Source organism: Leptidea sinapis, chromosome 7 (genome assembly GCF_905404315.1).
Source record: "Leptidea sinapis chromosome 7, ilLepSina1.1, whole genome shotgun sequence".
In the NCBI taxonomy this organism is placed as follows: domain Eukaryota; kingdom Metazoa; phylum Arthropoda; class Insecta; order Lepidoptera; family Pieridae; genus Leptidea; species Leptidea sinapis.
This window is the reverse complement of record NC_066271.1, coordinates 8167837-8195391: the sequence shown is the minus strand read 5'-3', so window position 1 is coordinate 8195391 and position 27555 is coordinate 8167837. Positions and strand designations below refer to the sequence as shown.

Sequence of the window (27555 nt, the reverse complement as noted above, 5' to 3'; positions counted from 1 at the left end):
CACTCATAAACTCTTTGAGCGAGATAAATATTTTGATTTGATTTCATTTGAGAGGGATAATATCAAGACGAGAGACAAAATTCAATATATTAAATAAATAATATTCATTATAAGTATTTAATGACCCCAAAAAAGCACAGTTTTCTTAATGCCAAAGAGAAGTTAATCTGGGTGCATTTATTTTTACAGAAAGAAAAAACCTTAAAAAAATATATAATAACTAAAATATATTATTATAAGGGGGGACCCCTTTTGGCAAGGTTATGAAGATACTGGCCACGTTCCCTCTATGAATAGCTAGACTGATAAGTACACTCGATAGAATAATATGACTGTAGATCACAGCAGAATATGTTGTTAATGTTTTGTGTTTCTTTTCAGACGGGCGATCCTCTCCAACCCGGATGTCATCGGGCACACTCCGCTAAGAGCCTTATTCGAAAACGATTTTTGGGGAACACCGCTCACCGATCCAGGATCCCACGGCTCTTATAGGCCATTGTGTGTTGCCACATATCGCTTAAATTACGCCTTTAGTGGCTTCAAGCCGTGGAGCTATCACTTCCTGAATATAATATTTCATTCGACAGCAACTGCTCTTGTTGTGATTACGGCGAGGCGTTTACTACCAGCGTATTGTATGAGATTGGGAACAGTTGTAACTGGATTCACGTTTGCTGCACATCCAATACACACAGAAGCAGTCACTGGTATCGTTGGAAGAGCAGATTTAGTCGCGTGCAACTTTTTTCTCATAAGTTTCCTCCTTTATACGGAACATTTGAAAATCCGCAACCAAATAAATCGACGTTACTGTCGTCACAACTATAAGCAATTAGTGCATCGTCATTCGGATGATTTAGATCACTTCCGCTTAAGTTGCCACGGACTTGTGCAACACATATTGATGAACTTTCGAAAGTTGCTAAAGGCCAGTAAAGCAGGTCCTTTAAAAGTGCTGGATGTGTGTCAAGTTCCTGTTGCAACGGTTAAAGTCAAGTGTCATAAGTGTGCAAGTTTAGATACATATGAACTGCTATATTGGTGCACGTTGGTGGGAACTTTTGTATTTGCCACGGCTGCAACTTTGTGCAAAGAGCCAGCCATAATGGTTGTGCCTCTATGCATAATTTACGACTTCCTAAAAGACATTCGACAGGAGGAGCCTTATTCAAAGGTAAGACATAAAATTTGTCTTTACGACTATTAGGTATACGCTTTGAGAATATTAGATGTGTTATATTACATAAAGTAGGGCGACGCCGTAAAGCTATAAGAGATCCTATTTCGCAGTTCGGAATAAAGGTTTTCTCTCCGAGGTTTGAAAGAGGTCGGGTAAAAATATATAATACATATTCATTTTTTATTCTCTTTCACTGTGAGCGCTATTTTATTATATTGCGTATTAGCTGACGCCGGTCACTTCGTACGTATAAAGCTACCCTTGCGGTATTTTATAAAAAGAAGTAATATTGCACTTTCAATATTTGAATGACCTAGTTTCGTTCGGTATTTATACTGATTGTTCCTATTATGAGATTAAATATATTTTTTTTCATGAAAATAAGGGACGAGACGTTAAGCTGATGGTTTTTGATACGCCGTGCCCATTAATGGAGTTCCGCTCAGGATTCTTGAAAAACCCAAATATTTGTGCGGCACTACAATTGCGCTTGTCATTTTGAGACATAAGATGTTGAGTCTCATTTGCCCAGTTATTTCACTAGCTACGGCGTACAACACAATAATGCTTACACATTACTGATTCACGGCAGAAATAGGAGCCATTGTGGTCGCCATAATCTAGCCAGCATCCTGTGCAAAGGACCCTCTCACTGGAAAATATCATAGAATGTACTTTTATTGTATTATTATCGATAGATAGTGTGAAACTATTTACAAAAAATAATGTGTACTTTATTAAATAGCACGGAAAACGATCGAAATATAAATCGCAAAAATACTTCAGAGTATTGTACGTTCTCTCGCAGCCATTTGTATAATAGATACGTTAAAATTAGTTCTCTGGACGCTCGCGAGTGGCGAATCAAATAGGCACAAAAATTTGCTGTCAAACGTGTAGAACAGTCTGTCCAGGGGTATTAATGGGGGGCAGGTCAGTGGTTTTTATAGTCTTTTATCAGCTGAAATTATACGTCATAAGTCAAGTTCGCGTTTTATTAGACCCACAAAGTTTTACATAATTAAAGTCTGAGCAAATTGTAAGTAGGCTCTAAGTAGATCATAACCTCATTTTCCCAGTAATTTTATTAGCTCAGGCACTCTTCGAATCGAAACAATGCTCGCACACAAGCGCAGTACTTGATAAATTCAGGTCTAATCAACGAAGTTCTATATACGTAGAACGTCATTGCCCCTAATACGAGGGCTGCACTAAAAGTATCGGGAATCAAGGAAGTGACACAATATTACTATTTAAAAATGTATTTATTGCTTTTCTAAGTATTCTCCGCGAAATTTGACACATTTTTCCATACGATGGAACCAATCATTGAAGCAACCATTCCATTCGGAAGTTGGGGTCTCCAAAATGGCCGTTTTGTAAGCGTCCACAGCTTCTTCAGGTGATGAAAATCTCTGACCACGCAATTTATTCTTTATTTTAGGGAAAGTATAGAAATCATTAGGGCTTAGGTCAGGGCTGTACGGTAGATGGTCTAATAATTCTATTTTTTCTTGCTCTAATAACTCTCTTGTTCTGTGCGCGGTGTAAGAAGTCGCATTGTCGTGATGGACGACGCTGCGGCGGTTGCAGTTCTCTTTACGGAGTTCAGAAACGACCTGTGGCACACAAATGCTAACATACCATTCTGCATTAACCGTTCTTTGTCCCTCAAGAGGAAAAGTCGCAACATGGCCGATTTTGGAGACAAACGTGGCCACCATTTATTTTGCAACACTCCGTGAACGAACAGTTTTTGTTGGCTTTAACTCATTTTCGAACACCCAAACTCGTGACTGGTTTTTTGTTTCGGGTTCGTACGCATATATCCAGGATTCGTCACCTGAAACGATGTTGTATACAGCATTTGAGGATCCTGCGTGGAATCTTTCGAGAGTTCTGACGCACAAAGTACCGCTTTTTGCTCTTCACAGAGCAAATGCGGTACCCATCGGGAAAACAACTTTTTTACACATAATTGTTCATGCAAGATTATTTGTGTTTGACTCATGCCAATGTCTAAAGTTGCCTGAATTTCACGGTATGTCACATGTCAATCTTCCTCAATCAGTTTACGCACAGCATCAACGTTTTCGTTGGTGACTGCAGTTTTTGCTTGTGCACACGTCCACGTTGAAATTCAGCAAACCAGCGATAAATTTTGGTTTTGGATGGGGCTTCATCACCAAATGCAGAAATCATCCAGTCAACATACTGTTTTTGTGTTAAACCACTTCGAAAGTCATAATAAATCATCGCTCTAGAATTTTCTCGAGTCAATTCCATTTAACTCACTCACCGACTAAACAAGTTTGACAAGACCCTGTGACAAGACCGAGAATCTTTTTTTAAATTAATAAATGGTATTCGATTTTCAAAACCAAGGAGTTTTCAATTAAAAAGATTTTAATAAGACAGGAACAGTGGAAATATTCCATTCCCGATACTTTTAGTGCAGCCCTCGTATATCCCATTTACGGGCTAACTCGACATGCAATTAATTAAATTACAAGTACTTACTTACTTCTTCTTCTTGTGCCTCTTCACTACTGAAGGTTGGCCGTCAGCTCTACGAATTTTTCCCGGTCTTACGCCAAGCGAAAGAGTATTTCTACGCTTGCAATCTTCGTCCATACCCGGATGTTACGCTTGCCCTCTCCTTTGCCCATCATTATAAGTTGGAGCAGTTGGTTTTTCTCGTGTTTAAAGACGTGGCCCAAATGTTCAACTTATATCTTTTTGACTGAAGTACTTGATAAAAATACCTTATAAAGTACACAAAAATATAAAACATAAGAAAATAAAACAACTCTTATCGAAAACAATGACATGAATGAAATTATTTAGTAAATGATTTTTAAATTTGCTCTTAAAAATCCATCTATATTATTGTCTTGCAAGTAATTTATTTATTTATTATGTTGAAAAACGCCAGTAAGTAATGTTATGTTGCTTACAAAAAAAATTTGATAAGTTTTACTTGATCAATGACCGTTTTGAATAACGTATGTCTTCTTACGAATACATTGCTATCACCGTTTAATGAAAAGATCTTAAATATGTGTCTATAGTTATGTCCAAATAGTTCTACGGCCGTTTTCAATAACGTATCTCTAGTTACGGATATATTGCTGTCACCGTTTAATGACAATATCTTATCTGTCGATAGTTATGTCCGAGAAAGTTATAGTCCAAGGCTTTATGTCGATAGGTTATTGAAATGTAAGTAAGCGGAAAATAATAGATTTGTCTACCTCTAGTAAGTTAAACTAAGGATAGATAGTTTATTGAAAACGGATACATTGCTATCACCGTTTAATGACAAGATCTTAAATATGTATCTATAGTTATGTCCAAATAGTTCTACGGCCGTTTTCAATAACGTATTTCTAGTAACGGATACATTGCTGTCACCGTTTAATGACAATATCTTATCTATCGATAGTTATGTCCGAGAAAGTTATAGTCCAAAGCTTTATGTCGATAGGTTATTGAAATGTAAGTAAGCGTAAAATGATAGATTTGTCTACCTCTAGTAAGTTAAACTAAGGATAGATAGTTTATTGAAAACGGCTGTAATACAATACTTCTAATCCAATTTGTATCGCTAAACGTCCTGATTGTTTTGAAGTCGTGGTTAGAAACTTTGATTAGACTACTTGCTTACGAAGTTTCCTTGTTCGTTCATCGATTTATCCATTAATCTGTTACCCATATTTTCTAAGTCCATTTGTCAGTCCATTCTGTTATAGTTTCTTTAGCTTATATAACAGCAGATTGTTTTTAGGGTTCCGTAGCCAAATGGCAAAAATGGGATGGATGGATATGGATTATGGATTCGTCATGTCTGTCCACCCGAATGTCACAGCCACTTTATCCAAACCTATGAGAACTATACTGTTGAAACTTGGAAATTTGATGTATTCTGTGAACCGCATTAGCATTTTCACACAAAAGTATAAAAAAAAAACAATGAATTTTGAGGGTTCCCCCTACTTAGAACTCAAACTCAAATCATTTTTTTTCATCAAACCCATACGTGTGGGTGTATAGGTCTTCAAACATGATATTGAGATTTCTAATATGTTCTTTTTTCTAATCTGAATAGTTTGCGCGAGAGACACTTCCAAAGTGGTAAAATGTGTGTGGGGGACACACACCCTGTAACTTCTAAAATAAGAGAATGATAAATCTAAAAAATTTATGATGTACCATGCAAACATCCACCGAAAATTGGTTTGAAATGATGGGAGCCTATTTGCACTGTATGATTTTGAGCAAAGATTTTTTGTCTTTTCCATTTAAATAATTTAATATAATTTTCCTTTTTATACAACTTTTATATAATGTTACTTGCGAAACCTTCACGGGCAAGTCTGACACGCTTTTTAGAGTTCCGAGGCTCAAAACGAAAAAAGGAACTCTGCCTGTATGTCAAGACCCTTTATCTCGGGAACGCATGGAGGTATTAAGTTGAAAATAAAACGAAACGACATACTCCTCTACAGTCTATTAAAGCTATGAAATAGATAAAAGTTAACGTAAAAAAGTTACGGCCGTATTTGCCGCAAAAAACATATATTTCAGAATTCGCAAAGTAATATGTGTGGCGGTCCTCCACAGTGCGGTTTTCCAGGAGCCTTCTTCCACGTACTAATACGTGCTGTGGAATGAACTTCCTTGTGCGGTGTTTCCGGGACGATACGACATGGGTACCTTCAAAAAAAGCGCGTACACCTTCCTTAAAGGCCGGCAACGCTCTTGTGATTCCTCTGGTGTTGCAAGAGAATGTGGGTGGCGGTGATCACTTAACACCAGGTGACCCGTACGCTCGTTTGTCCTCCTATTCCATAAAAAAAAAGAATAAAAAAAGAATAAAAATTTTAGGGTATTTTCCGTTGATCCTGAAGAATAAAATTTGATAAGTAAAACCACATAGTAAAACCGTCTTATACTTCAATTATACGAAAAAATCTGAAAACTTGATTTTAATTGAATGCAAAGTATGGCGGTCCTATAGAGCTTGAATTCATTATTTGTGTAAGGATGCTTCATGGTCGTACACGTCTTGTATCTTATATCAAAATTTTACCTTTGAGCGTATTAAAAGTGTACAAATGTAATTTTGGGTGATAATATACCAATATTCGGTATCACGGTATTCCTGTGTTTCGGTCTGAAGGGCGTCGTAGCTAGTGTATAGTGTATAAGGAAAGAATTCTATGTATTTTGCTTGTAACGAATAAAATAATCTGATTGCTTAGGCAAAAATGGGCGTATTTATTCAATAATTAATATTTCAATGTTGCATGTGCATTCATTTGAAAATATATTAACATGTAGCCAATGTTCGGTTGCAATTGCTTATAAAAAGATCAAGTTTTTATTTTCTGTGAACATTTTTACCTATGCTCCTTTGCACAGGAAGCCGGCTAGATTATGGGTAGCACAACGGCGCCTATTTCTGCCGTGAATCAGTAATGTGTAAGCATTACTGTGTTTCGGTCTGAAGGGCGCCGTAGCTAGTGAAATCACTGGGTAAATGAGACTTAACATCTTGTGTCTCAAGGTGACGAGCACAATAGTCCTGCCGCTCAGAATTTTTGGGTTTTTCAAGAATCCTGAGCGGCACTGTATTGTGATGGGTAGGGCGTATCAATTACCATCAGCTGAACGTCCTGCTCGTCTCGTCCCTTATTTTCATAAAAATATACAGCAATGTTATTCTACATTATCAAACTTAAATATCTGTCTTGTTATTTATTCCACTCAGATTGTCTAAACTGTTAAAAAGTTACTGTTTACTAAAAGCGAAGCAAATATCCATATGGGAATTCGCTTTTTCGCCCTGAATTATTAATGAAAAACGTCGTTCGTTTGTAAGCAACCCTATTAACATTCAGACAGTTGTTCGGATTGTGTTTGTTCAACAAAGTTTTAGAGCTGGCAATAGACACATAATTTATAGAATCCCTAATCCAACTGTTTGTGTAGGTTACTTAATTTTCCCATGTTTAAGTTTATATCAAGGGTTAAGTTCCTATTTCTATTGATATAAAACAAGGGTTTCTACCTACAGAATAATTAATTGTTTGTTAACTGCAAATATCAAAATGTTTCTGTTAATTTACAACGAAATATAAATCATAGTATTAGTTGTAGTGTCTTGACATCTAGTCTGAATCATGACATCGACAGCGACATTGACCGTGTCACGTTGAGTGCTATATAACGCAGGTACAGCACAGCGTCAGTTTCAATCGGTTATTGGTCGGGAGCGGACGTCCCCGTGCAGTGCTATTTACTGAATAACAGTTGTGTCACCTGTGCACAAAGCGAAACGTAAAATAGTACAAATTAAAATTATTTTTTTTTATTCAACTACCACCTATTCGAAAATATAGATTTTTTAATGACAATAAGGGACGAGACGAGCAGGACGGTCACCTGATGGTTATTGAAAACCCAAAAATTCTTATCGGCAATACAATTGCCTTGTCACCTTGAGACATAAGATGTTAAGTCTCATTTGCTCAGTACTAGCTACGGCGCCCTTCAGAACGAAACACAGTAATGTTTACACATTACTGCTTCAAGAAAGAAATAAGCGCCGTTGTATTACTTGCAAAGGAGCCTCCTACTAATAATAATAATAAATGATGCTAATATGTGTCTCAGACCCGACAAGAACGGTCGAAAGAAACTCAGCTGTTTCTTCTTTTTTTTAATTTCGTTCCTTCTTCCTAAGGTATCATTGAGAAAGTCGTAATTACTTTCGTGATATTTTTTTTTTAAATCGTCTTTGAGTAAAGCCGGTTTGTCGGATTTGGTACTAATTAGTTTCGGGCCATTCGGAGGTCCTTCATATCTTATAAAAATAATATGATTTAATTAAATAAAATTAAGAAAGTCATTTATTAGTTAGTAAAATTTCTGACTTAAATGTTTTAATCATCGTATTAACTTCATTACTTAACATACAAAACTTCTGAATCTGTTAAGAAGCTTTTGCGATTTAACAGAAATCCAATCTTAAATATTCGTAGTAAATAATTTTACTAGATTCAGGTTGAATCAAAAACGTAGTTTGAAATTTATTTAGCAACTGGCAATAATTCTACTAATACAGCGTGTTTAAATTATTTTAAATATTATTTAGTTGACATTTTTTTATTTTGACACACAGTCAAATGAAATGAAATGATTTATTTGTATGAATCGTGGTAACATAGTTGTACAGCACAATTCGCCAATATATCGGCATACAAATATTTGATTGTCAATATTAGAATATTATATTTAATCTATACTTATACATCATTAATACACATTACATAGCTTTAATTCAATAATATAATATAAAATAAACATTAGTTTGCCTCTTTACCTCTTATTACCTCTCAAAAAATTACATTTGAATACTATTATTTTTGGCTAAAGAATTCTTTTAAACTATAAAAGCATTTATCTATTAACCATAATTTAAATTTTTTATGCATTAATGTTTTAGGCATCTCTCTAATATTCTTTGGAAGGTGGTTAAATACCCTAATACACATAACATTTGTGTTATTTTGATGAAGCGCTGTTCTACAGTATGGCATCAGAAGGCGAGTTGGATCTCTTAATCCTATTAAAACAAATTATCTTGCCCCACACTAGGCATAGCCTGTACTACGGGTACAAGACAACGATATATTTAATACAATTTACTTACATAATCATACATACTATTTCTATTTCTGCCATGAAGCATTAATATGTAAACATTACTGTGTTTCGGTCTGAAAGGCGCGCAGCTAGTGAAATTACTGGGCAAATGAGACTTAACATCTTAGGGTGACGAGCGCAATTGTAGTACCGCTCAGAATTTTCGGGTTTCTCAAGAATGCTGAGCGGCACTGGGCACGGCATATCAACTACCATCATCTGAACGTTCTGCTCGTCTCTTCCTTTATTTTCATAAAAAAAAATATAAACATCCATGACATATTCATATTAATCATTATGAATGTATGCACCTACCGGGATACAAAAACCCGGGAGCTCAAGCTCAGTAGACAGGGTAACTAACCACTTCGGTATATGGGTCGTCTTTTAGATTACTACAAGAAAAATTATATGTTTATAAGCTTTTCAATGTTGAAATTATTTTTAATTCAATTTATTCGAGGAAGCAGGAACGTTCAACACCCTTCAGCTTGAGTAATTTATCGCTAAAAATTTATAGAACAGATAAAGATGGACAACTTTTACGCAATAATTTTAAGGCTGTTCACGTTTCTCGTACACAATAGTAATAACCGATAATTAAGCCCCAATTCGCAGCCCATAAAAGATGATGTATAGCCTTGCCGATTATTTCGAATCCCGAAGCTTTTATGTACGAATTAAGTGGTCGGAAGATTGCTATTAAGCGAGGCATAGTGGAGGAATGATTAAAAATGCCAACACTATTTTATATTCCAACAACCCGAGATGTTTCGGTCATATTATATGTTTCTCTTTTCAATCGGACTACTCTTGTCTTGGTCGTGGTTGCTAAGATGATGCAACATTAGTCGCCGTTGGTCTCTTTAGTTTTGGGTCGCACTGCCTCCCTCGCGATGCTCCTCCACTTCTGGTGGTTTGTAGCATTGCGGGAGCACTCCATCACAGTTGTCTGAGTCACTGCTTTGATCAGATCCGTCCATCGCGTGGGCAAGCGTCCTCTCGTTCTTTTCCCCTCCACCTGGCCCTGCACTATCAACCGCTCAATAGATCCTTCATTTCTGGAGAGGTGACCAAAGAACTTCAGAATTTGTAGTTGCACAGTCGACGATAGCCTTCCTTTTATCTTCAGTTCTTTCAAAAAGGATTTTGTTTGTCGGAAAGCCGTCCAAGGGATCTTCAGGAGTCGACTCCAAAACCACATCCTTAAGGCATCAATTTTGCGGTGGTCTTGCAGTCTAGAGGACCAGGTTTCAGCCCCGTAGAGGAAGATTGGAAATACAAGACACCTCTTAAGTTGAACATTGGTGGTTTTGATCATCCTTCTGTGTCATATACAATACAATAAATAAATAAACGTTTATTTCAGACGTAAGACATCCATATTTTGTTAGTATCTGAGTAACAGTTCTATTGTTCTACGTTAGTATTGTCAGTAACTATGATTATATTTTTATCCAATCCGGCCGATGGCTACCTCCACTTAGTGATGCTGGATGGAGCAGTTGAACCAGTTGAAGTATATGTACTCTGCCTACGCGTGTATTAGGCAGAGTTTTCATTCAGTTTCGACCGCGCTTTGAATATAACTCCACGCAATGACAAAGTATTCAGTCTGTCCAAATAACAACATCTCCAAACTTAAAACGGAAGAAGTGTCGTATTTCAGGTAAGTGCCCCTTTTATATTAACAAATTGTCATTATATTCTGTTTACGAAATAACTACATTTCAATTCCTAAAACAGAATGTTCTTGCGTCGTGTTCGCGTCCGTCTCGCGCGTGACGTAGTGTAACTACTTCTAATGAGCGTATACAATTCACTTTAAACATTACTGCCACGAAATAAGGTGTTAATTTAAATGAATGTCTAAATTTTATCTGTATAAGTTAATGTATACGTATTTAAAACGCCGCTCGGACATTTTTGACGACCTTTTAATAGGATGAGAGTCTATTTGTTTATTGAATGTCAATTTCTAGATATTACCAAGCTTGATGCAAGTCCAACCAGTTTGCTGCTTTCAGTTTCCATGCGAATCAACGTAGCGGGCAGCATCTAGTTTCGAATAATATCAACCAATCAATAACCGGTACTTCCGACCAAAGGAATTACGAAGCTCCAACTTATATCGATATTGCAAGCATTGATGGCATGGCGGTCCATTGCTAAAAGGAAACTATTATTATGTGTGAGAAATTTACTGTCTGAATTCTATACCCTTTTGTTATACGAATATACAACAGTCAGTCCGATACAATGGCAGTAAAGTTTTATTGCTAGTGTCTTTGTAAGTTTATACGATCTCATGCAATAAAGTGATAAAACAGTTAGCACAGTGTAGCCGAACTTACGACGATATATCCGAAGCTAACGATATAAAACAACAATTCAAAAGAACAACTCGCAAAATATTTTTATTTTACTTTCCCATATTCATAACAGACCTAATATGTTTTATGTTAATATATAAATTTATGGTCGCTGGTTCGTGAAAACAACAGTGATTTGTGTAAACTGTTTGTTTTGTGACGGTCATACTTTTTACGAACCAGTTTCTTACGACTTTTGTACTAACTCGAAAATTGGTATTAAATATTGAAGCTACAAAAATATTTTTTTATTCAAAGAGGATCGACTATACTCTCTTATGAATTGTTGATGAAGCATCAGATAAACGTATTAAATATGAATTCGAAAAGCAAAGGTACATTGGTAAGTGGTGGCCGTAAATAAATAGAAAAAAAAAGGATCAAACCGAGGGCTCCGTCTAATAGTCTACGGTCCAACTGCGCATTATACTGTATCTGTCTGGTAAGTAATTTGATTATTACATAATTTAAGGACTTTTTTTAATGTTTGTACGGATTAAAATAAAATTGTTTTATACTACAAGTAAGTAGCAATTAAGTCTTTGTGACTTTTAAATTAGACTTAAGAAATACCAACTAAAAAATAGATGTCGCTAATTTTTAATAAAAAAAAAGATTTTTCATTGTTAATATAAAAATATTATGAAATAGTAAGATTAACAATTTAATAACAGTTAGTACTTTCTTGTAAATAAATTTTCTGTTTACACCTAAATGAATTAAAATAAAGCGAATCTGAGGAAACGTATAGTGTATCAAAAAGAAATACAAAACATAAAAAAATAAACAGGAATAATTGTGAAGTAGCTGGCCATTATATAACCTTTCTTAGAATGTCTGGAAGATAAAATTTTATCGATATAGCGTAAAAGACAATAGCGTCTTCTGAGTCAGCATTATTGTGGAACTTGTCTACAAAAGTAGCAGTCTTGCGAGCTAGGGTAATATTCTAGGAAATGTACGCAATCTTGAGATTAAGAATCCGAGCAAAGATGTAGGACGCGGATTACGAAGCTAAAGTGACCACTTAGAAAGATTTGATGATAAATGAAAGTGGGCCAAATAAACGTTTATTGCTGGCTAATAGACAAGTGTCGGCTTGAGAACAGATAGTTAACGGTTTGATCATAGGTGTTGCTAAGACCACTTATTTTGAGTGTTGTAACATACTGCAAATTATTTTTATTATTATATTTAATAGACAAGCGTCAGCTTGACAGGTGTTGCTAAGGAAACTTATATTAAGTGATGTAACATACTGTAAATTATATTTACGAGGGTAACACTAAAAATGTTTAGAACTGGCCAGTTACAAACATTGCTAGTGAAAATTTTTATTGAATTTCAATTTTAGAACTCTTTGGTAACCTAATGTAGTATTCATTTGTCATTTGTTTTTGTGAATTGGCAGCAAAACTAAAACTCTCGTTATACGTGAAAAAAGATAATTGCCTCATTCTTTGGTCGGAAAGGTCATTTTGCGACTGTTGTGCTAGAAGATGGAAGGACAGTTACTGCAGACTGGTCAAGTCAATCGCTGTTTGCCTTGGAAAAAATTCGACAGCAGCGCCCTTGAAGCCGGATCCTCCTTCACCACGACATTGCTTCAGCGCACTCCGTAAAACGGACTGTTGAATATTTAACTATGGCAGGTGTCGAGATAATGAGTCATCCGCCATACAGTCCTGTGTATACAGACTGAGTAAGGAAGAATGGGCACACTGCTTTTCTCAGTGGTTCAATCGAATGCGACGATGTGTGAGAGACGGAGATTACTTCGATAAACAATAAAAGTTTTGGCAAATTTCTACATTAAGCCGTTTTTCAATTTCTAAACATTTTCAGTGTTACGTAGGTATAATTTTATTTAAATGACAAGTATCGGCTTGATGACAGATGTATTAATGGTCTGATCATAGGTGTTGCTAAGGACACTTATATTGAGTGTTGTTATATACTACAAAATATATTTACTATTTTAATTAAAGAGTAAAACGTTGTCCTTATAATTAGTAATACGCCCTGCCCCTTACAATGCAGCGTCTCAGGATTCTTGCAAAACCAAGAATTCTGAACGCCTTTTTGACATACGACGTGTTAAATCTCATTAGCGCGGCAATTTCATTAGCTATTACGCCCTTTAAACTGAAATATATAATATTTTATATCTTTGCTTGCACATTATCATTTCACGGTAGAAAATTGGCGCTGTGGTTGCATATAGACGGCAACGACCTGTGCTAAGCAGCTTCTGATTGGTGTAAATGATAGAATGGTTGGAATCTCAATAAACAATTGATTAACATCTGTTTTGTGGTTAACGTATACATTAGCACATAATATGCACAAATATGAGATTATTTATGCACGAGCAGTTGCAATACGAATCTATTACGTAAAGATAAAAGATTAATCTTAAAAGAATATTGATAAATATGTGACCGAAAATCACGCAATTATATAAAAATGAATAGAACACACTGCTGTGAAATTTTCCATATATTTTTTATTATCTATTTAAACATCAAGAAATGATATATTTGTTGTAGTTAAACACGTTGTTATTTTTTAATTAATCCATAACAAGTATACTTGTATGTATTACATGTTTCGATATTTCATAAATTGATTCGGAAATATCACGCTCAAATAATTTTTAATTAACAGAATCTCACTTTACATTCGGCCGTTTTTATAATTCATCAAAAAAGTAAATTAAGCTTTACCCGGGCCTTCTAAACCTTTTCATCGAGTCAAATCAAAGGGAATTTAAATCAAAACGCTTTGAGAATTTCTACACTAATTTGCATGATATCGCTCCTCCACCAACATACTCGTAATTGTAAGCTTATCCAAATGAATATCGGTTTAGGGCCGTTTTACTTTCAAGTCATTTACCCCGCATGAAATTAGTAGATGGACCTTCTACGTTAGAGACGGTTATATTTCTCGTATCTCGATTACTAAAGCAATTTTCTGTAGCTTTCCACATTAAATTAACATTTGGGCTTTTTCTCGTCTCACTTCTCTTCGATACTTCACCGTCCCAAGTATATTTCAGCGGTCTTGTAATTTGTGGCTCGTAAATGTTCTGAAATTGGTCATCCCTTTGGTTGAGGTGAATTTATGGCCTTCTCGGTCGGCCTGTCGAAAGGGGAATTAATAAGCCCCCCCTAATGGTAAAACGTACCCTTGCCATCAATTTGAATGTCGCAAAATTCGTGTGGACCAATGAAATGAGCGTCTACCCGTGAAATATATCACAGAAGTTATTTTTCATGTTACCCCAACGACTAAATTGAATTCTCTTTTGTTACAAATTTCCCTTCGTGTCGGCTAATGTGAGGGTGTTCTAAGACAATTATTTGGGCTTTAGGCATTTAAAGTAAATAATATAACTTTAATCTGTCAAATATACAGTCATAAACAATTTAGAAGAACGTAAAAGAAAGTGTTCTTAAAACAAAATATTATAGAAATTTGCGACAATTAATTATTCTAATCTGGTTTTTACTTATTAATTTCTTATTTTTAATTACTAGCGCCGAGAATATTATTGGCCAAATAACAAAAAAAAACATTTTTGCTTGCAGCACATTATTCTATTTTTTTCATGAAGGTTAGAAAAGGTCCTAACGTGGGCTATAAGTGATCAATACTCAGTATTGCCGCCTCTAGCTACTCGAACTCTTTCCAATCTCTTGGCAAACTCCTAATCAAATTATCAATACAATCTTGAGGATTGCTTTCCACTTTTTCTGAAACACGGTCTTTCATGCTAGCGGAGGCAGGATTTCTTTTTCTTACTTTGTCTCCCAAGCTTGTCCCAGATATGCTCTATAAGGTTTAAGTCGGGCGAGCGTGCTGGCTTCCTCATAACAATAATATCCACTTCTCGAAGGTGTTCAACAACTACGGCCGCCGTATGGGAACGTATAACAACAAATGAATCTCCTATATAAAAAGCTAATGGTACTACAATTTCTTCTAAAACGCCAGTTACATATCTTGCCGCCGTTAATCTCAATTATCAATGTCGCAGTTCTGTGCGCCCCCCATACAAATACCTGCCTATACCATACTGGCCCTCCACCAAATGCCACTTTTCCAATGATGTTTCGCTGTGTGTACCTCTATGAATTTGACTCTAAGATTCGTCGTTCCAATTTACATTATTGCGAGCAAAATCAACACGAGTTACTCGATGGCATGTGGCAAGAAGGAGGCCTCTGGCAGGCAAGTGTGAGTTTATTCCAGCTGATTTCCGTCTTCGTTGTTATTTGTTAGTAGAATAACCTCCTTATTCACAATAGTCTGCTAACTTAAAGCATTGCTAATTCTCCCTCTGTCTTTTTCTATTGACCTAAGTCAGAATGAGAAAAAACACTGCTTAGTGGCTGTTTTAAGTAAGCGGACCATTATGAATAAGGGGGTAACAGTATAGTGTATACAAATATCATTTTAATTAGTACAATTGTGACCCAGTTACTCGAGTCAACATTTACCATTTAACAAAATTTAAAAAATAACCAATTTGACATTCCTGTTGCTAGTACTATGCAGTGTATATATTTGACTTTGAAAATAAATTTTAACAGGAAATAACTTAAAAGAAGATAAAACGAGAAAATCCATACTAACAAATTAAATTTGTAAACAAAATTTATGAACGATGCGGGACTCGAGCCCGTGACCTCTCGCATTCTGTGCGAGCGCTCTTCCACTGAGACAACTGCTCGAGCGACGTCTCGTTCATAAATCTTATTCAACTCTCAGGTTCAAAATTTAATCTGTAATTAATCCCAGAAGTGAGGTTTATCATTAAAAAAAAAAACAAATTGTTAAGCTACACTTGTCTTAAATCTACTTCAGACAAAATTAAAAAGGCGAAAAGCAACAACAGCCAAATGTCTCTTCGTCTCAAGAAGAATAATGGTGTTTTCTATTTCGTTAGGCTGAGCTGTGTATTGTTGTATCCGGTCCGACGCTTGCCAGATGCGACATCGAGCGTTCAAGCTTGTGGTGCCGCCTCGCGTCCGGCACAGATGTAAACATTACTGGAATTGCTATTGATAAAGTGCATTTAGTTTCTTGACTTCGACCCAAAGTTAATATTGACACAGGTTAGAATTGAGAACAAACGCTCAATCTTTGTGGAAAGTTTGCCTTGTTGAGTTTTTATTACATTTATAGGATCACAATTCAAACTGTACTTTAAAGGTGAAGTTTGATATTATCTTAGATTAACTAGATACTGCAGGCGTAGTAGCAAAGTGCAGCAACTAATACAACGTCGAAGTAGGCGTACTCGAGCCAGTCTCGAACAATGTGTGATGTTGCCTGTTCTGTTAAACTTTGCTAATAATTGAAACTAAAATGCCGGGTTGCGTAGTAAATCTTTGTAAAAATATAACTACAAGAAATAAGAAATACACTGGAATCGCATATCATCAGTAGGTATGTATTTTTTATTTTATTAATTTCAACGTAAACTAACACGAAGCGTATGTTTAATTGTATGTAATTTTAATACAATTCAGTGCCGCTCAGGATTCTCGAAAAACCCAAAAATTTTGAGCCGCACTACAATTGCGCTCGTCTTATTTGCCCAGTAATTTCACTAGCTACGGCGTCCTTCAGACCGAAACACAGAAAAGTTTATACATTACTGTTTCACGGCAGAAATAGGTGCCGTTGTGGTTCCCAAAATCTAGCCGGCAACCTGTGCATAAATAGCACTGGTCTAATTATGATTATTTTATTAAAAGGCATTTATTTGCTCAAAAGTTTAGTTACTTAGTTTTTTTTTATTATTTCTAAACAAATGGCACTCTGAGAGAAAAGTAGATAAATTATAAACAATTTATAATATACCACATTTTTATATTTTTAATTTATAAAATACCACATTTTTATATTTTTATCCCTTTTCAAATTAAATTAAATTATCAACCGGATTCAATACAAAACCACTTACTGAAAGTCTTAAGCATATAATCGATCTGCTTAATTTTTGAATCTAATATTATAAAGATTCTTAAGGCTTATGAATCACCAATGAATCACAGCTTCCTGTTGTAAGATATATATTATACTAGCTGACCCGGCAAACGTTATTTTGCCATATAAATTATATTTAGGGTTAGACTCCTAAGACATTGCAACATTACTGTATTTTAAAATAAAAGATATCTAAAATAAACGTAGCCTAATTTATTACATCAGCTACCTGCCAATAAAAGTCCCGCCAAAATCGGTCCAGCTATTTCAGAGATTAACCGGAACAAACAGACATACAAAAATTGTAAAAATATTTAATTTGGTTATATTTATATAAATGTAGGAAAAAACGGTTATTTCAATATTACAAACAGACACTCCAATTTTATTTATATGTATACGTACGCCAGGATTGGTTTTCTAGCAAGGTAGGCACTGTAGATCTAAGTAGTCGTAGTTGAGCCTGGAGAATGCTTACCGTAGATATTAAGGAACATTTATTAGTGGGGGTACAGTAAAAGTTTGTTTATAAAACAACAGAACCAAATTAAACTAAATTAACTTTAACATTATATTTATTTAGGTTTTTATTAGGTCACTGCCTAATTGCCTCTATAATATGCACGCCCCTAACATTTGTCCTCCTATTCCATAAAAAAAATATATATACGCTTTAAGTAATAAAAATCCAAATCGAACTTGAATAAAATTTATTATGTCGCGTAATCGGAAATTAAAATCTGCGTGGAGTCTCTTCCATTCGCCTGTTATCTTCAAGTAGCCGCTCCTAAATCAAGAGCTGTGAAGTTTCCCCCATACTTCCATATTTTCGCACCCCAACAACGTCGTATAATAGCTATTGACCAAATTTATAGACTTTTACGTCACATTTTCATCTTTATGTCCTCTTTGTATTAGCTTAACACGAGAGACAATAGGCAGCCAATACGATTAGGGAAAAAATAATGTATTTTTATTATATTTTGAAATTCTTTCTTAATACTTACGTTAGTCTGCTTAAGGAATATTTATATCTTTTTTTATTCAACCTTTATTTTTACTGTTATGTAGTAATATTTATTTATTTTATACAGTTTTGAGTTCAATTTACGTTAGATACATGAGCAGAGCACAGATTTTTTTTTCTTGATAATTTTCAGAGATTTTGAGTGAGTGAAGAGGAACTTCTGCCACTTCCCGCGATCGCACAAAATACATTTTTTACGATGTTTCAAATACGTCACTTACCTAGGTTATTAATCTTTTTTTTTAGTGTAAGTTGTTCCTTTTTTAATGGAAAAGGAGGACAAACGAGCGAACGGTTCACCTGGTGTTCAGTGATCACCGCCGCCCACATTCTCTTGCAACACCAGAGGAATCACAGGAGCGTTGCCGTACTTTAAGCTCGCTCGTCGCTTTTTTTGAATGTAGCCATGTTCTATCTTCCCGGAAACACCGCACAAGGATCTCATGCCACAGCTTTGTAGTACGTGGAAGAAAGCTCCTTGAAAACCGCACTGTGCAGGACCGCCACACATCCAGATGGTGGGGATGATATCCTAACTTGTGGCATGTCGTACGAAGGTGGAATTCGCCGGCGGGAATCAGGTTAAACAGCTCGTCGGAACACTCCCTCCCTTTTTACTGATTTCGTTTTACATTTAGGCACAAAACTCATTAGCAAATGAAATTGTGTTGTATTTGTGCAGAGAATTAGCGTGTACTCGTTAGTGTTCAGCAATTAACTGCAGCCTGTCGCCCGCCTGTACCCCCCGATTAATTGCGCACCAAGATTCTTAGAATAATAATACAACTTGAAAACAAAATTTTATGAACGATACGGGACTTGAACCGACGACCCCTCGCATAGCTAACCGTTCGAGTGACGTATCTTCATAAAATCTTGTACGCTTTGTTCAACTCTCAGGTTATGGCTTCATCTACAGGATCTACTTTACAGTTGATAACCTGCTCAACCCCAATATTTGCATATTATGAAATTGACTTGAGATGTGGCTCTTGTAACTCTAAACAATTTGTTATGTTTATACAACTTGATTTATCAAACAAAATACGAATAAAAGACGATATAGCTTCAGTGTGTGTCTTCTACCGCATACATTAACGAGAGTATTCTGAAGCTGTTTGATATGACTCCTGCCGCCGAATAGCACCTTTGTACTGCAGATATCATCCCCACCATCAGGATGTCTGGCGCTTCTCTACAGTGCGGTTTTCAAGAAACTTATCACCACGTACAACTAAACAACGGAATGAGCTGCCTTGTACAGTGTTTCCGGGACAATACGACATGGGTATCTATGAATTTTTTAATTACTCTGGTCTCACAAAAGGTGGCGGTGATTGTTATGTTCATCGTTTGCTCACGAGTGAAACAACTAATCTTTACTATATAGCACTACACTCGGACACGTACACACGCAACCAATAGCCGATTAGAACTGGCCTTCCGCTGTACTGTGCAATCCTTATATAGCACTCAACGTCATACGGTTAATGTAACTGTCGATGTCGTGACAGTGACAATGATAGTTAACACATACTCTGTTAAGACTAGATGTCAGTACACTACAGTGATCACTTAACATTAGGTGCCCCCGTCTCTTTTTTTGTCTTCCCCTTCCATAAATACTGCCCTAAGCCAAAAGATTGAAAATAAAACTTTTTGATTGAGAAAGTTTCAGAAAATTATAACGAATTGTTGTTTCCTGTTCATGGCCGTATATTTATTAATATTTTTACAAAAAAAGTTGGGAAAAACTAGACATTTAAATCACGTAACAGTGAACACCAATCAAATAGCGTTATATCACGTATCAAAATATCAGTTGTTTAATTAAAATAGGACTTAAAAAAAGGCCAAAAACTACCACATGTTCGAAATTTTATACCTCAGACTAGAGAAGAAACTCACCGACCACGCCCTCTCATAATAAATATAATTTTTTAATGTCATTTATATTTACCACTCTAAAATTTATTAACAATTCTTTTGAATTTCGTAGCATATTAAGTTTGTTTTCTACATTTTCTATGATCATTTTGTAAAAGCACATACATCGCCCTACAAAAGACTTAGTAACTCGACAGTAGACATATCAATATGCACTCACTAATATTGAAGTTAATTGACAAGATGTCCATACTAGACACTCGCACGGATTACAACGAGCCTTTAAAGTCAGTTAGTTACTTTTATTATTTGGAAACTGTTTCTAGTATTGTACTAGTTATTTATGCATTATTATGGTATTAAAACATATATTATATATTATGATAATAGTATCACATGAGTGTTTTAATACCTAATTATCAATAGTTGCATACAAGACTATCTATACCCATAATATGAATCCTCTATAAAAGATTCTCAAATAGTAAGCTTACTGCTAACATAAAAAAGTGAGTCCTAGTAACCATAATATCATCCAAAGGTGTGTTATTATGAAAACGGATGATATAATGTTATACTGAATTTCATTACAACACTCGTTTGGATGATGTAATGGTTATTAGGACATTGGATGTTTTAATGTTGGCAATAAGCTAACTGTTTTAGAATCTTTTAATAGGGGATTTAAAGCATGGGTTTAGATAAACAATTAAATCGGAATGAAAGGTGGATGTAATGTAATCATTTAGAGCAAAATTTAAAGAAATAAACATCTTGACTGTTGCCTCTCAATATATTCTTGATAATGTTATGTATGTACATAGGCACATAAGAGAATTTGCTAGAAACTGACATAACCATAATGTTAACACCAGGAACAAACTTATGTTTGTTTATACTTATGATGCCCACTACTCAGCTAAGTTTGACTGTAAAGTAGAGCCTGTATATGAAGCCACAACCTAAGAGTTGAACAAGGATATAATATCAAGATTTATGAAACTCGAATGGTTGGCTCAGTGGAAGAGCACTCGCATGGAACTCGATAGGTCGCGGGTTAAAGCCCCACATCGTTCATAAATTTTGTTTTCAAATTTGATTTGTGTAATGAATCCCAGAAATGAGGGTTATCACTTTAAAAAAAAAATAACAAATTAGCTAGTAGCTTTATTAAAAGCGAAATAGAGTGAAATATAAGATTAATAAATTAATTATAAAATTCTCTGCGTTACAAGTTTGAATAAACTCTAAATATTGAATGAAAGCTTTTTTCAAATTGATACTGATACTTTTGATATATTGATACTAATGAAATGACGTTGATAGTAAATTGATTTATGTATGAAAAATTTTAGTATGATGCTACAAAGTAAAGACGTTATTGTAAAACGATAAGGTATTTAATTTCTCGAATTTTTGATGCGATCACGGGCGACTCTTCAAAGTTAGCGAAACTTCGGGGTAAAATTTGTTAAATTTCCAATATAAAAAAGGCTATCATTACCTTTTATATCACCAAATCTTTTTTCGAGAATTTCAGAACCTGTCAAAGATTCTGTCGTCGGTCGGTTACAGTTACAATACATGCATTTTCTCGTTTTTTGATAAACTATCTTGTTTGTCTATAATATGGTCAACCGTTAATAGAACCTCCTCGACGCGGCGAAACAAGTTTTCACTTCAAAAATAATGTCTCGTTTAATACTATAAGATACGACCTTACCTACGGCTTACCCAGCAAATGTTGTATTGACATATAAAGTAATAAAACAAATTCAATTATAAAAATTTTTGGGGCATAAAAAATAAATGACAACCAATTCTCAGACGTGCCAAATATATCGTACATAAAATTTATCATACTACACTCATCATTATTTTCGATAGCCATCTTGCAACTCAATTGCGTATCTGTGGATGGAATAGAATAATATTAAAATCGCGATACAAAAATAGGTGTTCATCGTAGACGGGTGAAAACTTGAAGTTGTGTGTAATGTATTTGTTAATGCTGAGTCATAATACAATAAAAATAATAATGTATGAAATAGAATGTATAATAATTTGCCAAAAAAAATATTTAGGGCGAAAAAATGTTGGCCGATTGTCAGACCTTTCCAAATTAACCAAATTAACCAAATTTTCAAACAAATTTGTGTTTAGAATTTTTTATATAAGATAATATACTAACCAATACTGTAGATAAGAATTCCATAATATATGCCATGGCAGACGTAAAAACATCGCCCCATAACACACAAGCAAAGCTACCCTGAATAAATGATGTGCTTTTGAGTTTATAAACTTCTCAGAAGGATTTCTTGAGATGTAACTAAGTTTAACGAAGACAAAACAGCTTAATACTTTGGGAAGTCGTTCATTCACGTGTGTTTCAAAAGGCTGGAAGTGTGAGCGTCGAGCAAACACAAAGGAACGGAAACGATTCGCTCAGAAACAGGGCCGTTAATAAGCGTCCTCATTCGATGTAGGGACGCCATCGGCTTTCAAAGACTTTTACTTTTGTTTCATCTAATGTGTGTGTGGCTTGCAGTTTTATTTAGGTAATTATTATTAACAAATTACTTATAAATATCAAAATTCTTGTACATACACAAATTCATTCGAGTTTTACCGTGTACTAATAAAGGTCGTCGGAATACATAATATTATTTAAAGTATAATTAATACTTATTATAAAAGAAAAAGGAAACAACTTAAAACTACATACATATATTTATTATATAAAAAAAAACAAAACAAAACAAGAACATAGGTGCTAAGACATATGAACAACACTACAAACGAAAGAATTTACGAATACCCTCAATATTACCAATAAAATTATTGTTGCTTTTTATATAAAGTGAATATTTTATTAACTAACAACATAAAACTACAAGAACGACGAGGATGGTGAAGAACAAATATTTTATATTTATAGCAATTAAAACATCAATTGAGTTTTGACAGAAAATTTTGTTTTAATTCAAATTACAGATTTTAGTCGACTTCGTTAGTAGGTATATCACTAGTTTCTGCCAGCGTTGTACTATGCTCACACGGGAACTGACAATTTTCGAGATAACTTCATAATTCCGAGAATAGACCAAAGCCACTTTGTCAATTTTCATTATTTATCATTCTGTTGCGACTTTGCCGAAAAATTTCATCGACATCGATTCAATCATTTTAAAGTCCATGGAAATATAAAATAGTTATTTTTACATCAATTACTAGCTGTTGCAAGTTGGCTTTACCTGCGTATGTTTGTGTATGTGATAATCTGAATATTGAATCAGATTATGTTCACGAGTTCAATCGCGTCTGAGGCCCCGTTCACATGCAAACGCTAACGGTATACGTGAGAGAATAAATTGGATACATCCGTATAATTCCATGATCTTCGACGTGTTGTGCTTGTATTCTACGCGTCTGTAAAAGTATTCCATAGATGGCTGAAAAGACGATCGTCCCGTTTTTATAGTCGCCGTGAAACCGTGTGGTAAGTATAGTAATTAGTAATGACGGGTAACAATCTGTGGCGGCACGGTCGCCGTGCCTTGTCTCTAATTCTATATCATTTTCAACTTTTATCGTATCATGTGCAAGGGCCTTACTTGGTTTAGCTGCTTAAGCCGTATATACTACGTATGCATTTACTTTAAGCGGTTTATCGCAATATATATACTAAGCATGTATTTATTTTAAACTTGAGATTTTACTGTTATTTACAAAATATTTAAATTTTATCATGCCCTCTATTGTCTCCGTTTCACTAACAAGTACTCATAAGGTAATAACTTGTAAAATATTGTGATAAATATATTTTTTTCGTAGGTGCGAGTAAAACCATCATATATGCTAGAGTTTAAAAAAATTTGAACTTTAACTCTAAAACATTACAGAATAAAATGTAAGTTGCGCAAAATGCGGTTATACGACTCAAAAATGCACACAAAACAAAATCAGATTATGCTGACTGATAAACATTTTGGAACGAGAATTTTCCATTGAGAGTAATTTCCAGGAGTCTATACTTTGTCTTGGTTATACAATTCTTCCAATAGTTACAACAAATCGCGTAAATAAATATTGTTTTGATATCGAAGTTGCTATGAATTGTTTGGCATCGTCTGCCAGAGTCCATGCTTTTTTAAACTCATACAATATAACCAAATAAGGTATCTAGATATACAGGGTGGACCAAAAGTCCGTTTAAAATTGGAATGATGATTAAAAAAAAATTAATTACAGTAGATCAAAATTGTTTATTGTTTTCGATAGTAAACAAAAGGGGATTTTTTTTTTTAAATCATATTATCCATATGCAATCCTTCATTATTCTGGCATTGCTGCAATCTAGAGCGGAAATTTTCGATAACAGCTGTTTCTGTTGGATGTTTTGGATTTCTGTGCGAATACGATCCTTTAATTTGTCAAGCGTTACTGGGTTGGTGTCGTAAACTTAAACCTTAAGATATCCCCAAAGAAAAAAATCCATTGGTGATAGATCCGGGCTACGAGGCGGCCAGTTAATGTCCCCTCTTTTCGATATCACTTTTCGGCCAATAATGTCTCGAGCTGCCCTTAACGAGTCATTATATTTATGACAAGTGGCTCCATCTTGCTGAAACCATGATCGTTGATTAAAACCAACAAAATCCTGCAGCGCGGGAGCGAAAAGTTTTGTAACATGGTGATATACCGCTCGAAATTCACTGTAACCGCACGTCCTCTTGAGTCTTCCAAAAAATATGGACCAATAATGCCTCTTGCTGATAAAGCAGCTCATACTGTGACTTTGGGTGAATGCAGGGGTTTTTGATGCTTTAATTTCGGATTAGTGTCACTCCAATAACGACAATTTTGTCTATTAACATGTCCATTTAGGTGGAAGTGTGCCTCGTCTGAGAAAAAAATGTTTGGAAAACTGGTGAATCGCTCTACCATTTCGTTCGCAAACTGCAACCTAGTGGCATGGTCCTGAGGCCTTAATTGTTGCACCATTTGGGATATAGACGATAGATATTTATAGGGATGTAGACTTTAATCTTTCTTGAGAATGCGGTTTAATGATGTTCTTGGCACGTTAAGAACAGCAGACCGCTTTCGAGTTGAAAGTCCAGGTTGGTCACGAACAGACGATTTTACTCGCTCCACGTTTTCGGGGTCCCTCGACGTTCTAGGTCGGCCAGATCGAAGTAAATCCATTGTTGAACCCGTCTTCTCAAACTTGAGCACCCATTTTTTAATTAACACATCTGATGGAGCTTGATTTTTGTGTCGTATCTTGTAATGATTGCAAAACTTTCGTTGAGCTAAGGTCGCAGAATCGTTGTTTCGATAGTACTTGCGTACACAAAACGCACGTTGACTACCGCAGAACGACGCCATGGTACTAAATTCCCATTGGCCGCTCTTGCATTGCGTAACACCTCCACCCCCCCTCCGCCGCCGCTGCTAGACGCGGCTACCGATTCAAATGTTAACAGACTTTTGGTCCACCCTGTATAAATATGGCTCTATTACATTTTTAATAATTAAATGAAAACCAATTTGGAGGTCCGTGTCAAAATCAAAGCGTCGTTATACTATGCAAAAATAAAATGAAGTGTCTGTTTATCAACAATAATTATATGTCCTTAGTACAAACCGGAAATTTATGTGTGCTTTTAGGTCGATAGATACAATGAAAATTAGGAAAGGGGAGGTGGGTAATGAAATGCTAAACCACTTATCAATCAATTAAGGAAAGCAGATTTTCAACTCAGCATTGAGTGACCTGAAGTTTGAATAAAAGGAAATACAGTCGTCAGACATTGCTGATAAAAACTTCAGATGATAACAATTGATTGATATACATAAAATTAACTATAAAATCAATAAACTATTCGTCAATAAAACTTAACGTAACTTAGCCAGTGGCTACAGTGGCACAACGGCTCCTATTTCTGCCGTAGAGCACACTAATGTGTAAGCATTATTGTTTCGGTCTGATGGGCTCTATAGCTAGTGAAATTAATAGGTTAATGAGACTTAACATCTTATGCCTCAAGGTGACGAGCGCAGTTGTAGTGCCGCTCAGAATTTTTTTGGTGTTTCAAGAATTCTGAGCGGCACTGCATAGTAATGGGCAACGCGTATCAATTATCATTAGCGTCCTGCTCGCCTCGTCCCTTATTATCATAAACATAAAAAAATTGCTTTCAAACAAAAATCATATCAAAATATACCCATTAATTTGGGAGCTACCGTGCTACAGTAAAAGACAGATATGTCTAAAAAACAAAATATAATACTCTTTTCGTCGAGGTTAAAAAAGGATACATAATATCAGTAATAATGTAACGTTCCGAGAGTGTTGTCTAGGCTTATAATAATATTGTCACATATCAGGATCAAAGCATTACTTAGAAGAAATTATTATTTATCTAGGATAAATGTTCAGTGTTCTCATTTAATCATTAAAGTATGTTCTTTCTCTGTGAAATAATAATATAATAAGTTCTCATATATAACATTTACCTAATTTGTATACTGCCATTGAGAGGAAATAATTTCTGTGTGACCTAGTTCCCGAAGAATGGAACGCATCGTGCTCTCGACTCCGGGCTGCACGTATTTATATAAATATCAACCGACAGCAGCGTTTGTTTAGAGTCCGTAGGAAGCTTTTAATTAGATTAAATGCTTTATAAAATAAACTAGCTTGTTACCCGCGACTCCGTCCGTATCTATCAGTGTGTTTGGTACTGCTAATTTTAGGCCTGTTTTTGTGCTGCCTGTTTTTAATATTTTTTAAATCTTTTGCTTCTGCAGCTACAAAAGCATTTTTGTAAATTATTGAATAATAACAAATTTGGTTTCACTAGGGGCTTATTTATAATTAATATGCGGCAGTAGGCTCATTGAACACATCTTTGACGATTGGGAATATTAATAGTATGCTTAAGGCAATTTTCGTGATTTGTCCAAAGCATATGACTGCATCCACTATGAAACTGTACTCTTAAAATTAAAGAATGATAAAATACAGCCCTAAATCTTCAAATTATACTTAAGCGAATTTCACCTTCGCACGACACGCCACAAGTTACGATATCATCCGCACCATCTGGATGTGTGGCGGTCCTCCACAGTGCGGTTTTCAAGGAGCTTTCTTCCTCATACCACGAAGCTGTGGAATGAGCTTCCTTGTGCGGTGTTTCCGGGACGATACGACATGGGTACCTTCAAGAAAAGCGCGTACACCTTCCTTAAAGGCCGGCAACGCTCTTGTGATTCCTCTGGTGTTGCAGGAGAGTGTGGGCGGCGGTGATCACTTAACAACAGGTGACCCGTACGCTCGTTTGTCCTCCTATTCCATAAAAAAAAAA

At 35.4% G+C, this 27555-nt stretch overlaps 1 protein-coding gene across 1 annotated transcript in view; it reads left to right on the top strand.

Annotated features, from left to right (window-relative positions):
- LOC126965361 (protein O-mannosyl-transferase TMTC2-like) overlaps nt 1–27555 on the top strand; it is a 190808-nt gene that overhangs the window by 45830 nt on the left and 117423 nt on the right. Inside the window, exon 3 of the mRNA XM_050808904.1 lies at nt 382–1177. Within this exon, the coding sequence (XP_050664861.1) occupies nt 382–1177 (796 nt within the window). The remainder of the gene's footprint in view (nt 1–381; nt 1178–27555) is intronic.